The sequence below is a fragment of the Trichoderma reesei genome, assembly GCF_000167675.1.
Source record: "Trichoderma reesei QM6a unplaced genomic scaffold TRIREscaffold_6, whole genome shotgun sequence".
Taxonomy (NCBI): domain Eukaryota; kingdom Fungi; phylum Ascomycota; class Sordariomycetes; order Hypocreales; family Hypocreaceae; genus Trichoderma; species Trichoderma reesei.
The window spans coordinates 1,165,252-1,180,319 of record NW_006711153.1 but is presented as its reverse complement, the minus strand read 5'-3'; the positions used below and the strand labels follow the sequence as shown (position 1 = coordinate 1,180,319).

General features: G+C 57.8%; 4 protein-coding genes across 4 annotated transcripts; 3 read left to right on the top strand and 1 right to left on the bottom strand.

Moving 5' to 3' along the window:
- Positions 1 to 361: 361 nt before the first annotated feature.
- On the top strand, positions 362 to 2,563 carry TRIREDRAFT_106116 (uncharacterized protein; the record flags this gene model as incomplete). The annotated part of the gene is made up of 5 exons (XM_006964281.1): positions 362 to 1,086; positions 1,234 to 1,593; positions 1,666 to 1,895; positions 1,978 to 2,397; positions 2,460 to 2,563. 5 exons carry the CDS (start codon positions 362 to 364, stop codon positions 2,561 to 2,563), a joined length of 1,839 nt encoding a protein of 612 aa, XP_006964343.1.
- A 1,175-nt stretch (positions 2,564 to 3,738) lies between these two features.
- TRIREDRAFT_121248 (uncharacterized protein) lies at positions 3,739 to 4,938 on the bottom strand (the record flags this gene model as incomplete). The annotated part of the gene is made up of 2 exons (XM_006964127.1): positions 3,739 to 4,541; positions 4,644 to 4,938. The coding sequence occupies 2 exons, from the start codon at positions 4,933 to 4,935 to the stop codon at positions 3,739 to 3,741; spliced, it is 1,095 nt and encodes a 364-aa protein (XP_006964189.1).
- Positions 4,939 to 5,908: 970 nt separating this feature from the next.
- On the top strand, positions 5,909 to 9,092 carry TRIREDRAFT_106113 (coatamer complex, gamma subunit; the record flags this gene model as incomplete). The annotated part of the gene is made up of 5 exons (XM_006964280.1): positions 5,909 to 5,984; positions 6,159 to 6,469; positions 6,554 to 7,871; positions 7,944 to 8,762; positions 8,860 to 9,092. The coding sequence occupies 5 exons, from the start codon at positions 5,909 to 5,911 to the stop codon at positions 9,090 to 9,092; spliced, it is 2,757 nt and encodes a 918-aa protein (XP_006964342.1).
- A 2,130-nt stretch (positions 9,093 to 11,222) lies between these two features.
- On the top strand, positions 11,223 to 15,068 carry TRIREDRAFT_121247 (uncharacterized protein; the record flags this gene model as incomplete). The annotated part of the gene is made up of 2 exons (XM_006964279.1): positions 11,223 to 11,614; positions 11,777 to 15,068. Exons 1-2 carry the CDS (start codon positions 11,400 to 11,402, stop codon positions 15,066 to 15,068), a joined length of 3,507 nt encoding a protein of 1,168 aa, XP_006964341.1. The 5' UTR covers positions 11,223 to 11,399.

Sequence of the window (15,068 nt, the reverse complement as noted above, 5' to 3'; positions counted from 1 at the left end):
GCAGCTCCCGATAATCTTGGTATCGCCGCCGCCCGGGAATCTTCGAGCAGGTTTACAGCAATCTGTGGGCGCCAACTCTGCCCGTGGTTATAATAGCAGGTATCTGCACCCGCCGCCCATTGTGACTTTTCCTCCACATGCGGCACTCCCCATGCCCATGGGACCGTCGGCTATGGGCCCTTGTGCGGCAAAGATATCCTCAATCCTTCGTTTAGGGGTTGCCGCCCAACATGCCAAGCCTCGGCCCGCAAACGTTGGGGACTATCTTTGCATGATGCAGAGCGAGAGCTTCATTGACGTGAAGAGGCCAAATGGAGCTCCGAAGAGGCTGGATCAGAAGCTCAAAAGAGCATTGCTCACTATGGAGCAGCTCGCAGCGGATCCTTGTTCTTCCACTTCCTCTGCCTCTGTCTCTGTCTCTGTCTCTGCCTCTGTCTCTGCCTCTGTCTCTGCCTCTGCCTCTGCCTCTGCCTCTGCCTCTGCCTCTGCCTCTGCCTCTGCCTCTGCCTCTTCCTCCTCCTCTTCCTCCTCCTCTCCCCCTCCCCCTCCCCCTTTCTTCCTGATCCCTCCTCGCAGCCTGTCCCTCCACCTCCTCACCATGTATCGCCATGAAGTGTACTTCATGTATCCGTTCTTCAACATGTCCATATTCGAGGAGGCCTTGCGTCGGCTCTTTACCGTTTCCCCAATTCCCGGGGTTGTCCCTGCGGATTTTGGTCTCGGCTGCTCAGAGGAGGCGGATGGCACAACGCCCGTCTTTCAGTGCGCACTCTTCGTGATGCTCTGCCACGCAGTCTCCTTCCTGGACCTAGACCAAGAGGACAAGGCAGTTGTTTCCCGCGTCTTCTGGAAATGTGCAAAGCGTTTCATGACGCCAGAGCTCCTCAACAAGGGCAGCTTGGCAGCCGTGCAGACGTTTCTCATCATGGCGATAGCCGTCAACAGCGCCCTCCTCCCAGGAGACCTGAGCAAGATACCTGCTGCGTTGGCATTCCGCATTGCGCAAAGCTTGGGTATTGATAGCGGGCACGACCAGATTCCAATCGCCGCAGCCAGCCCACTTCATGACACCCACAGGCAGGCCTGGTATGGATGTGTGATGATGACACTGTGAGACCTCAACTTTCCTTTCCCCTTGTCTTCTTGGCTTCCCGTTTTGCCTTTCCATTTCAACATCCACTGTGATGCTTTCCTCTTCTAAACTTGAATACTAACGTACAATTCCGTCTTCAGTTTCTCAAAGACCAAAAGATCCAACTTGACCTTGAACTCCAACAACTTCGAGGTTCCGTTATCCCAACATGGGTCTGCACCCAGCAGCGTCGACTTCAGCTTCTTCATCGACTGCGTCGCCCACACTGAACAGTTGGAGAAGTTACTGGCCGCCATACGTCGAGCGCGCGAGCCCGTCTTGAAGACAGGCGCAAGAGATGGCTACAACCGGTTCGACGACATCGTAGCAGAGCTGCGCAGTGATCTCGACCAATTCACCGCGACACTCCCTGAAGCACTCCGATGGGGCGTCTCGGGCCTGCCCAGCGAGCGTGTTTCCCTCGTCGGCCGTGAGTCGCAAAGGATCTTTTCCAATGCCAGGTAAGTCGTCCAGATCCAGCAATTGAAGATTATGATGACCATTTCATTCAGGCCACTAACACATATCCAAAGGTTCATGCACTTGCGAGCCATGCTCTTTCGTCCGATCCTCATGCAGATAGGCCTGAACGACTGCCTCGTGTCTGATGTTTCGGCTGACAACATCGACCCTCGCGTCAAGGGAAAGACCCTCATGTGTGCCATCAATTGTGTCAACACTGCTGTCAACCTCATCCTTCACATGTACCAGAAGTACCTGCTCGATGTCAAGATCAACAGAGAATGGTGGTGGGATCCATACCGTACGCTGGCCTTTGTTCCAGATGATCCATGTCCCTGCAATGATGCATGGGTAGCTGGCTGACTTGCTTTGAACAACAACAGATACGAGCACTGCAGGGCTCATCCTCGTCATGGCTCAAACCTCGGAGTTACTGTGGGCAAGCATCCAGGTGGGTGAAGTCAAGAGGGCTTGGGCAGCTTGTCAGGATATGCTCGGCTACGGCGCCACGAGCAATTATTTCCACCGGGATGCCCTCACGTATCTGTGGGATCTGAATAGCGGCATCTCGGGCTGCCACGTGCTTGAGAACAATCACGATGCCCTGCCGCGTAAGGAAAAGGGCCCTCAGCCCGTGAGCTGGAGTTTTTATCGGACGCCTTATAACCAGTTTTTGAATCCTTGCTCGCCGTTTCTGAGCAACAGCATGGGTCAACGCCAGGGCAACTCTGACGGCAAAGTCATCCCCACGCCGTCGAGGCCGGGCCCGAGTAGAGTTGCATACTCAGCTTCCTCGGGCTCCGGTGCGTTGCCGTCTGCAGGGCCTTCTACTGATGGCTACGCTGAGTCTATCAGCCCGAACAAGGCTCCAGTCACAGCTCCTTCAACGTCTCCTACAGTTGTTTATCCGACGACCACCGGTTCAAGGTCCAAATCGACAAGGTCTCAACAACGGTCGACAACGTCTAAACAACGGTCGACAACGTCTAAACAACGGTCGACAACGTCTCAACAACAGTCTTGCGCAATTTCCTATGTCGCCGCAGCAGCAACAGCAGCCGCTGCTTCTACATCTTTCCCTTCCGCCGGCCCCGGTACAGGTCCGCTGACAGATTCTCTGGGGTTTCCTTCTCATGCTGTCGCCTATCCGTCGTCATTCACTCCAGTTAGCGGTTCTTCTTCTAACATGTCTTCGAGCCCAGACATGATCCCATACACTCCTCCGGGTACCGCTTCGCTTCCCCATTCTGCTGCGTACCACGCGAGTACCGTCCCATATCCAGCTGCTTCAAAGCTGAATATCATCCCCCATGGGGCTGCCTCAAGCCCGAACATGGCCGCCTCTTCACCTGATTGCGGGTTTCCTACGATTCCATTTGTAGACCCCTTGATAGCTTCCTTCGCTCCAGATCCAAGCCTCTACGGGGCATCTTTGGATCCCAGCGGAGCCTTTTGGACAGTCCACTCTGTTGGCAATCAGGAGGCATTCGGCATGGACCCTTCGTCCTCCGGCATGATGCCCGGCCTGCCGCCTTGGGATCCAAACGTGGCCGATCCTGTCAGCTTGGGACATTATATCGACCTTGACACGACACCAATGAACATACAGACTTTGTACCAACAGGATGTCTCTATGGGAGACTATTCAGGGGGGTGGAACCCTCATGACTATCATTTAGGCACCGACAATTGGCAGGGCTGACGATGTCAATTCGAGCTCGACAAATGATGCCCCACGGCAATTGGCCGCCCTTTGGTTGGTGTGTGGACAGGCAAGGTTAGAGAAAGGACAAGGAGAAGCCCCAACTATTCATTTCCGATTGTTAGGTTAAGCATCCATGGTTGCTTGGTATATTGGAGGAGCCATAGCAGATATGCAGGACCAAGCATGGCTGGAGAAATACTAGACACACTTTCGTATATACACATTTGGTATGTTGGCATTCTTAAATGTTCGCTTCTATGTATTCTGTTCATATTCTGGTTTATATAAAGGTCATCGATCTATCGTTTGTTGTACAATTCCAGTGTGGTGCGATCTAGTATCTTCCACCCATCCGTCATGCCCTTAACCCGCTGCGCCCGTGCCATATCTATGCCATGCATTTGCCTTCCCTTCATTGGCACAGCCGGTGCCTTTTCTCTCAATATCTCTGCTTTCCAGTGCCAGACACTAGGAGGACCACGCTGCCCAGCTGCCGCCTCACGTCTTCCTGGTTCACGTCATGGGTATCCTCCACCTCTCCCCACTGCTCAGCCTGCCAATCCACCTCCAGGCTCGTAGCCTTGGCGGCTTGCTCGACGCTGAACCGCCCCAATGGCAGCATTCGGCCAGTGCCCACGGCCCCTTCGCTCCATTCTGCGACGATCCTCGCGGCGGCGACGAAGCTCTTGCCAGCAAGCACCGCTCTCTCCAGTCCGGCAATCTCCCAGGCATCGAGGCCCATGACCCATCCCTGGATGACCTCCCGGACGCCCTCGGGCTGTTTCCTCGGCACGATGGAGTGGCCATCGAGCACAGGTTCTATGGTAATTCCAGGCCACACGTGGGTCGTCAGATAGCTGACCGTCTCCTCCGCAGCCTTCTTCTGGACGTCCCTCAGGCTCTCCCCAGCATCGTTCCTCCTGTCATGGGGTCCCGCCGGAGGGGCCCAACACAGCAGGGAGTCCGTGTCCAGATACCGCAGGACGGTGTTGGTGATGGCTGTGCGAATCTTGGCGGCTTCAGGCCTGTTGGATGCGTCGTCTTCGAGAATGTCGAGAGCGCGGCAGACGAGGCTGGTGAGAGGGATGAGGTGCTGCTTTGTGGCCTGCTGAGCAGACGTCAGAATGTCCCACTCGAGAGCCAGGGCCGAGGCGAGGTTCGGCTTCGAGAGTGGCAGGCGAATAATGGCCTTGGTGTTGGGGTGTCTGAGGGGTCGAGCGTCGAGGTGGACTTGCAATGCGCCTGCCGGAGAAAGTCGGTTATGACACTGATTCTTTTGAAACGAAAGAAGATGGAAAAGAGTTGCAGCAGAACGGTTCCTTGCCGTTGCTGATGAGTACTAACCGTCAACCTCTCGTACGGTGACCTCCTTCCAGAACCTCCTGGCCACAGTCTCCGACTTGCCCTCCTGCGCACTTCGAATCTCCCTGGCCGTCTTGAGCAGCTCTGCATGTTTCCTTCGCCGCTCCAGACGCTCCTGGGCATTTCGGGCAGCTGGCGTTGGGGGGTCGGGAGGCGGTCCAGCGCCGACTATCGGAGCGACATTGGCGGCTCTGGCGATGCTTTGGTGAAAGGGTCGGACAAATTGCAAGCGAGGCACAGCCAGCTGAAGGGGTATTCGCGTAGGAACTTTCATCTCTGTGGCTGGCTAGTTTTTTGTCGATTGATGGTTTGAAAAATGAAGAGCTGGGAAACGAGAGGACGAGAGGGGAAGAGATGGGAAAGCTGTGAGGGGTTTGGTTGGTTGGTTGGCTAACTTGGAAAAGAAGAGAATTTCCAGATGGAGGAGGAGGCTCGAATGAGTTTTAGCTGCGAAAAGAAGCGAATGATGTCAGCCCTTTTAGGGGTTAGTTGGTGTACACTTGGGCAAAGAGGCAGTCGGTGAGCCTCTTTCACCGAGGGGCTGGTGGGGCAATTGTTGAATAAGAACTTGGAACCTCTATGGCGCTACCATAGGTACGTTTTACTTGCTTCTTTTGCAACCCAGCACCATGTTGATGGGATCTTTCATGAAGAAAATAAGGATTGTTGAAGTACTTACAAACTCATGATATACTGCTCTATATATAGAATTTCTTCAAGCAAGTCATGAAGCAGTGGAATGGCAATTGAAGCAGCGGCATGCGAGGTACCTCCCAATTGCTGATCAAGCGCCAAAGGGTCCAAGCGGGCCAAAAGCCTCAGGTTCCTGCTTCCACGAGTGCCTTAGTACCTAGTACTCACCTTACATTGTACTGTACACTCTACAGCTCAGTCCTCGACCATCCGATCCCCTTGACATCACAGCAAGACATTCGAGAGCAATCTTTCTGACTATCACATATCTCTACCAATTTATATCAACTCAAACAGAGCCACAAACCTTTTGCATTCTGACACCCCCCAACTCCTTCTGCGAGGCACCAGACGGACCATCCTCGGCAGGCCGCTCTCCCATCACGTGACCCTACACGACCGTCTCCGCCATCCCTGAGCGTAGCCTTACCTTACCTTAACGTGTCTACTACCTATCGCCTTAACCTGGTGGTTCTGCTGGGAGCTGAGCCAAAACCGCCAACCGACTCCAATCACCGCCATCCTCCCCTCCCCTCCCGACCAAACCGCCCAATATGAGTTACGGCAAAAAGGACGAGGATGCCGACCTGGGCCTGGTCAAGGTGGACCGCACACAAGTCTTCCAAGAAGGTACCAATTCGCCCGCCCATGCGCCTGCGTCTTCCCTCTCCCACCAGACATCTTGTCCCTCTCGGCCCTCTTATTCCTCTGCTCCCAGTCGTCCCTCTTCCCCCCTTCAGCTCCTCCTCTCACCGTCTGCCAGCCAATGTGGCCGCGCTTGAGTGCTAATCGAAAGGCGCGCAGCTCGACTGTTCAACAGCTCTCCGATCCAGCCTCGACGATGCCGCATTCTCCTGACCAAGATCGCCCTCCTCCTCTACACGGGCGAATCCTTCCCCAAGAACGAAGCCACCACTCTCTTCTTCGGCATCTCGAAGCTGTTTCAGAACAAGGATGCCAGCCTGCGGCAGATGGTCCTCCTCATCATCAAGGAGCTGGCCAACTCGGCCGAGGACATCATCATGGTGACCAGCACCGTCATGAAGGACACCGGCGGCAGCAGCGACGCAATCTACAGGCCCAATGCCATCCGTGCTCTGTGCCGTATTATCGACGTAGGTGGACAATGAATGCTACGTGCTATGGCGCCACCCTCCACCCGCCTTGGCCCCAACTTGCTAACGCTCGAGGCGACACAGGCTACAACGGTCCAGGCCATTGAGCGTGTCATGAAGACCGCCATCGTGGACAAGAACCCTTCCGTCTCTTCTGCCGCGCTTGTTTCATCATACCACCTGCTGCCAATTGCCAGAGACGTTGTGAGGCGATGGCAGAGCGAGACTCAGGAGGCGGCCGCCTCCTCCAAGTCGTCGGGCGGCTTCTCCCTCGGCTTCTCGACGTCCAGCGGCTCTCTGCCCATGAACAGCTCGACAATGGCGCAATACCATGCCATTGGCCTCCTCTACCAGATGCGCTCGCACGACCGCATGGCGCTGGTCAAGATGGTGCAGCAGTTTGGCGCTGCCGGGGCCGTCAAGAGCCCCGCGGCCACGGTGATGCTTGTCCGGCTGGCCGCGCAGCTTGCCGAGGAGGACCCCTCCCTCCGCCGGCCCATGATGCAGCTCCTCGACGGCTGGCTGCGACACAAGAGCGAAATGGTCAATTTCGAGGCCGCAAAGGCCATCTGCGACATGCGCGACGTCACCGACGCCGAGGTCAACCAGGCCGTCCACGTTCTGCAGCTGTTCCTCACCTCGCCCCGCGCCGTCACCAAGTTTGCCGCCCTGCGCATCCTCCACAGCTTCGCCTCCTTCAACCCCACCGCCGTCAGCGTCTGCAACACGGACATTGAGCTGCTCATCTCAAACTCCAACCGGTCCATTGCCACCTTTGCCATCACGACCCTGCTCAAGACGGGCAACGAGGCCAGCGTCGACAGGCTGATGAAGCAGATCTCGGGCTTCATGTCCGAAATCACCGACGAGTTCAAGATCACCATCGTCGAGGCCATCCGCACCCTGTGCCTCAAGTTCCCCAGCAAGCAGGCGGGCATGCTGACATTCCTCAGCGGCATCCTGCGGGACGAGGGAGGCTACGAGTTCAAGCGCGCCGTTGTGGAGAGCATGTTCGACCTCATCAAGTTCGTCCCCGACTCCAAGGAGGACGCTCTCGCGCATCTGTGCGAGTTCATTGAGGACTGCGAATTCACCAAGCTGGCTGTCCGCATCTTGCACCTCATCGGCCTCGAAGGTCCCAAGACGGCCCAGCCCACCAAGTACATCCGCTACATCTACAACCGCGTCGTTCTCGAGAACGCCATTGTCCGCGCCGCCGCTGTTACCGCTCTTGCCAAGTTTGGTGTTGGCCAGAAGGATCCAGACGTCAAGAGTAGCGTCAAGGTCCTGCTTACGCGCTGTCTGGACGACGTCGATGACGAGGTGCGAGATCGAGCTGCCCTGAACCTCAAGCTGATGGCCGAGGAGGATGACGAGCTGGCTCGTAACTTTGTCAAGAATGGTGAGTTCAATTTTACTATACCTCTTAAATGCACACACCCCGCTCCTTGCTGACAGATTTGCCCATTCGCAGACAACATGTTCTCGCTCCCCTTCTTCGAGCACCAGCTCGTGCTGTACGTCACGTCGGACGACAAGTCCACGTTTGAGGAGCCGTTCGACATCTCCAAGATCCCGGTGGTCACCCGAGAACAGGCAGATGCCGAAGACAGGACCAAGAAGCTTACCGCTACAACGCCCACGCTGAAGGCGCCAAAGGCCGGCCCGACCAAGACGCCAGCAAGCGGCGCGGAGGCTGCCGCAAGTGCCAGCGCCCAGGCTCAGCGGTACGCCCAGGAGCTCATGCAGATTCCCGAGATGAAGGAGTTTGGCAGCGTTGTCAAGTCGTCGCCTGTTGTTGAGCTCACCGAGGCCGAGACGGAGTACGTCGTCAGCGTGGTGAAGCACATCTTCAACGAGCACATTGTGCTGCAATACGAGGTGAAGAACACCCTCCCCGACACAGTGCTAGAGAACGTGTCAGTGGTGGCAACGCCTTCGGACGAGGAGGAGCTGGAGGAGGTGTTCATCATCCAGGCCGAGAAGCTGGCCACCAACGAGCCGGGCAATGTTTACGTGGCATTCAGGAAGGTCAACGGACAGGCGTCATTGCCCGTCTCGACCTTTTCCAACGTGCTCAAGTTCACCAGCAAGGAGATTGACCCGTCAACGGGCGAACCCGAGGAGACGGGCTACGACGATGAGTATGAGGTGTCCGAGTTTGACCTCAGCGGCAGCGACTACGTCATCCCCACATATGCCAGCAACTTCAACCATCTCTGGGAGCAGGTTGGCGCCTCAGGGGAGGAGGCGGAGGAGACGCTGCAGCTGAGCAGCATGAAGAGCATAGCCGGTAAGCACCATCCTAGCCCTTTATTTCCATTCTCTAAGCAGACACCACATTTATCTTTCTGCATCATTTCACTTTGGCTAATCGAAGAGGCAAACAGAGGCAACGGAGCAGCTGGCCAAGATCCTGTCCCTGCAACCCCTCGAAGGGACAGATGTCCCCGTCAACCAGACCACGCACACGCTCAAGCTGTTGGGCAAGACGGTCAACGGCGGCAGAGTGGTTGCGAACATTCGCATGGCATTCTCGTCAAAATCCGGCGTGACGACGAAGATCACGGTCCGGGCCGAGGAGGAAGGCGTGGCGGCTCTTGTGGTTGCATCTGTGGCATAAATGTAGGGAAGCAGGCGTTGAGGGTCATAATGTATCGGTGGTTAGACAAACGTCTCTGTCAATTCTTTCTTTCGCATTCTTTTTTCGTTGTTCTTTTCCCGTTTATTCTTCTCAGCCTTCGAGTGGCGGACGGCAAGCAAAAATATCTCGTTTATCTTGAAACACATTGTAGGGAAATGGAGTGATGATGATGAACATGATGATGATGATGATGACTGCGGTTATCCGCTGATGTGGTCAATTATTTGTCAGCCTTTTTTTTTTTTTTTTTTTTTCGGACAACAGATTCGCACGGTTAATAGAGCAACATCCAAGAATTTGGCACCTCCTCGAGGTCAGCTCACAAGTGCGTCTTGCTCATCCAGGGCTATCCGGGGTAAGACGGTGACATGGAAGCTGACTGACTGCTGTAAGCTGTCGGGAGCAGCTGTACATACATAGCCTTCTAATGTGTGCTAATACTAAGCTCACTCGGACTTACACGCAGCTTTGCGTTCATCACGGCATCCTGGGCCGATGGTGCTGTGGAGCCTTTCCTCGCTGGTTGATGATTGAAGATGATCGATCTCGATGAAGGCTTTTGCTATACTATGTAATGCGTCGAGCTCGAGTGACACAGATATGGTGCTTCTCTTTATCGCGTTTTGTTGGGATCGGTCAAAGGAGCATGATTACGTCACCTGACGGCATTTTCAACAATTCTGTCCTCTGCTGCTTCTCTTTGAGCCTCAGTAGGTAGTATAGGTAGTTGTTTGTGAGAGCCGGCGATGAATCACATGAGCCATGTAGGGTAAGTTGAGGCCCAGCGCATGACCCGGATCGAGAAATCGTGGATGGGGTGTATAAGTGAGAGCCAGCGAAGCGCCTCTGCGCCATTTGATGAGGATGAGGATGAGGTGTTGGATGCGGGAGGGCACCGCTTATAGTCAGAGGATTAGCGATACGGAGTAGATGACCGTGGATGTAGAGGTAGTAGGGATAGGTTCCAAGGGCACATATAGCTGGAGCGCCTCCAATTCTACAGGTGCTGTCAAGTCTGAGACGGCGGGGAGCAGCACTGAGCACAAACCTGGGCCCCGGGGCACCGCTAACACCGCTAAAGGATGACCGCTATTGATGCCATGGAGCACCAGGACGCTAAATCGCAGCCCGCCATCAATGTCTCAGCCAAAAACATGTGCCAGATCGCAAGTGGTGGTGGGGTGAGGCTGGGTGACGAAAACAGCCGGGCATGACACACACTGCAATCTCGAATCAAGAAGCTCCTGTCTCTCTAGAAGACAATGAATGAAAGCATACCTCAGAAAGGGAGCAGGGACAAGAGCGCAGATACTCGTAACGACGCGCATAATCTCTCGCAAATCACGGCCAATGCCTCACAAGGCCATGAATGAGGACCACCTGGTACTTGCACAGAGCCGGAGTACATACGCGTAATAATGTGTCTGCATTGCGGCTTTCACGTGCTGGCGCTTTAGACTATCAACATGAGTTTACATGTACTGGCCCCTCCAGTTACCTAGTACCTACCTAGGTAGGTAGTATGGAATCCTTTCCACGAACGGTTCCAAGGTTCCGTAAGGTGTAGCGGGCTAGGTAGGTACCTCTAGAGCTGTTGCACAGTACATTCATGTTGCACCTGCATCTTCCAACGCAGAGCTTCGCAATCAATTCAGTTCCAGCGGCATCTGGCGCCCGCTGCGACATTGACGAGATTTGGTAGGCGTAATAATACCCCATAGGTCCTAAGGCACCAGACAGTTATAGTAGACCGGGGGGGTGCGTCAGGCACACGCACAGCGGGCTGGACGGGGCTGAATCCGGCCATGCGTACCCCGTACGCCGCAGTACTTGTGGCGACGCGCCACCCAGGTACAGTGCAGCGCTCCGCTAGCAGCCCCCCGGCGCAGACGGAGCCCCTCAGCGTTAGCACGACGTGGCGCTGGAGAAGCAGGACCCCAGCTGTGCGTCGAGCTCGAGTAGCGGTACAGCGAGCACGGAGCGCGGCTAGGCGGCCAAGGCCACGGGCAATCTCCCTGGGCACAGGCATTCCCTCCTATCGTGTCTTTTCCGCTCGACCAGTGCTCTCTCGGAGTACCTGACCTTACCTTACCTTACCTTACCTAGACCTTAGCCAACCAACCACCAACAAGGCAAAGCAAAAGAGAGAGAGAGGGAGAAAGGAAAAAGAAGGCCACCTTGCCCGGGGCTCCCTCTTGAAATCTCCCCTTCATCTCGCCTCGCTCTTCCGTCGAGCAGAGTGAAGAAACACACACCGAAGAAAGCGACGGCTCTCTCGCTGGCGCCATGAACGCCATCCAGCAGAAATGCCGCCCGAAGCATCAGGTCCTGGTGCTCAAGTGCTATCCGCGCACGACCAAGGGAGCAGTCGACGTCAAGCCCAACAGCAGCGAGCTGAGCTATCTGCTCTACTACGCGACCAGCCGCCGGTCCAAGATCCAGAAGATTGGCGCCTTTCTGGAGAAGAAGACGGCCAGCGATGTCTGGCGATTGCGCATTGGGTACGTGCCTCTTCGTCTCTGCCCGGGCCTTGCCGGGGCTTCCGCCTACAAGCCCCTCGGTGGCGACCATGACAGGCTGTGATGCCGGCCATGGTGTTGAGCCTTGTCCAGAGTGTTTCCAAGGTGCTGACCGCGGCGGCATTGCCCGCGCCTCTCGTGCAGTAACGTACAGGTGACGCTCGGCATCCTCGCCGCCCTGGTCGAAAAATCGCCCAAGGATGCTGTCCTCATCGCGCCGTGCATCCTCAAGATCCTCGAGCTCATCCTCCGCTCCAACGACATCACCATGATCGAGTCCTCGCTTCCGACCTGGGAGGCCTTCTGCGAGCATCACGATGCCTCCTCCCTCTTCGCCGACCAAGCGTACCTCAGCCACTACGTGTCCGTCGTCCGGTCCTACGCGCAGCTCGCGTCGACTCGAAACTCGCCGAACCCAGCCGCCTCGAGCCGGCCGGTCCAGATGCGGTGGAGGAATGCCGGGCTGGGTGCCATCCGGTGCATATCGACCTCGGATGCCCTGTCCTCGGTCAGCGGACGCCAGATCGACGTCATTGTGCCCATGATCCTGGAGAACCTGTGGACGGACGACGAGGCGCTGCTGGACGTGCTCCTGGAGCGCGTCGAGGCCGAGGAAAAGGTGGACACGGAGAAGCTCCTGCGGCGAAGGACGAGCGTCGCTACGGTGCAGACGGGCGAGGGCAGCGGCGATGCGAATCCGCTGGCCATCTCGGGAACCGCCATGGACGTGGACAAGATGGCCGAGGAGGACACGGGCGTCCTGGCCCTGCAGTGCCTCAAGAGCATCTTCGTCGTGCCGTCCCGCTCCCAGATCCACTCGGCGACGGCAGCCCTGCTCAAGTTTATCCTGGAGCGCGTCAAGCAGGGAGAAAAGGTGACGGCCGCCGACGCCGCCGAGAACGGCAACGGCAGCGACCGGGGCTGGGCCATCAGCATCTTCAACATCGTCGCCCGCTGGGCCCCCGTGCAGGACCGCTATGTCATCTTGGTCATGGCGCTCGACACTCTGACGCACACCCTCATGAGGGACGACAGCCTGGACCAGCACATCGCCCTGACCGCCATGATCGAGTCGCTGCTGAGGTCCGACGTCAACCTCATCGGCCTCAGCGTCATGGACGTCCTCCTCGGCCTCATCAAGCAGATCAGGAAGCTCTTTACCCTCGCAAACGTCGGCAGCCGAGCCGAGACGCCCAACGACAAGGTGGCGTCGGACAGCGACATGGAGCAGAACCTGCACCAGCCGCAGCGCAAGGAGCTCCTGGCGCGGCTCGAGCGGTGCATCGGAGACCTCGCCAGCCACACCTACTATGCCGACCAGGTGTCGGACATGATTGCCGCCATTGTCGGCCGCCTCAAGCCCGGCCGGTCGTCGAGCGCCCCGTCGACGCCGCAGGGCGAGAAGACGGAGGGCACCGAGCAGAGCAACCCCTCGCCTCCCTCGGGCACCGGCACGGCCGACCTCGCCGAGGGCCAGACCAACGGCATGGTCGACGTCTACTTCTCCTACACGCTGGGCCGCATCTCGGCGCTTCGCATCGTCAGCATCATCCTCCACGTCGCCAACCCCAAGGCCAAGGTCAAGACCAACGCCGACCTGGGCCGGAACCGGGTGCCGACGCAGGTCTGGGAAGGCACCCATTGGCTGCTGCGCGATCCCTCGGGCCAGGTGCGGAGGGCCTACATCGACGCCCTGCTCACGTGGCTGGACCTGGAGACGACGCCCATGGATCTGCTGGCCAGGGACGAGGCGCTCGAGCCGCACAAGTCGACTGCGGCCGGCATCCTGGCCGCCGCCAAGAATGCTCGCGACCTGCCCAATGGCCGGCGCGTCGTCTCCAGCGCCTCGAACAAGGACCGCCAGCCGAGGACTCGGCGCTCGCAGTTCCTGCCGCAGCTTCACCTGGCCATCTACGACAACGCGCTGCACTTTGTCGAGTTCGAAAACGACCTTGCCGCGCTGCATACGCTTCTGGCCAAGCTCGTGTCCAAGCTCGGCGTCAACGCTGCTCGCTACGGCGTGCCCATGATCTACCGCCTCCAGGAGGAGATCTTGGCCCTCGACCAGCCCATCCACAAGGTGCGGATCGCGGCCCTGTGCCACGGCTACTTCTGGGCCCTGACCGACAAGTTCGAGTTCGAGGGCTCTGCAGTAGGCAGGGCGATTGGGAACGAGGTTGCCCGGCGAAAGAGCAAAGGCTTCTGGGTGCCGGGCATTCACGTCCCGGCGCTGCCCCTCGACCAGATCGGGCCGCTGGGTCAGGCGTCCCCCCCGCCCTCGTGGGATCTCAGCGCTCTCGAGACGGAAGAGCTGTTGCCCTTTGACGACCGGGTCGCTCTGATCCAGTGCATCGCCGTGGGCTACGAGGAGAGCACCTCGTTTCCGCCAAACAGCCCGTCTGCCTCGCCGGGCCGGACGCTCTCCGGCCCCATCCTCAACACCCCCATGAGCCCCGGGTCCTCCTCCGCGGCGGTTGCCCCGGACAGGGCCCTGGAGCTTCCGGACGCCTACCGCGATGAGATGCTGACGGAGTGGTCCAGAGAGCAGGTGGCCGCCGCCCTGGCCGCCGAGGGCAAGACGGAGTCTATCAACGGCTCGCGGACGGGCACTGTGGCTACCGGCCTCAGGAACCTGACCATTGGCACCGGCACCGGCACCGGCACTGCCGTCAATGGCAACAACGGCTATCTGCCGTACTCCCCATACGGCAGTCAGCATAACCTGCGACCGCGCTCGTCTCAGACGCACATGATGGCGGACCAGCTACACCTCGGAGCCCTTGGACCCTCGCCCAGGTTCCGGCAGGGCAGCATCCGAAGCGGCATCTCGCAGACGATATCATCGTCGAGCAAGGCCGGCGTCCCCTCGGTGGAACAGCTCAAGCGTGTGCTCTCCGGCAACGTATCCCCCAACGCCTTTGGTTCCGAAGACGACAGCGGCGAGAGCATGGTGAGCTACGAGGAAGACCCGTCAGAGAAGAGCTTCAGCCCGACCGGTACGGACTCGGACCGGCCCACCACCTCAGCCGACGGCTTCAGCAGGAGGTCGAGGTCCGGCAGCTCTGGCGCCCCGCTTAGCTCCGGCTCGAACCGCGACAGCTTGCCGAGACTCCATCTCGATGGCGATCGCGAAGAAGGAGGCGGGCTGGGCATGAGCATCCCTCCCGTGCCCCCTCTCCCCAGCCTCAGCGTCCTCTCGGAAAAGGGAGGACCGCTGAATGGAGGAGGAGGAGGAGGTATCGCCGTTCAGGATTATGGCGCAAAGGCTTCGACCAGGCATACTAATAGCCGGGGAGGCGACAGTATCGCTGCCCGGTCCCTCTTTGGTAGCCATGATGATGGCGGCAGGACGATGGACCTTCAAGAGCTCCTCAGAGGCATTGACAGCCATCCCAACGAGGGTAGCTTGGGCAATCTGACCCGCCCTCCCTATTGA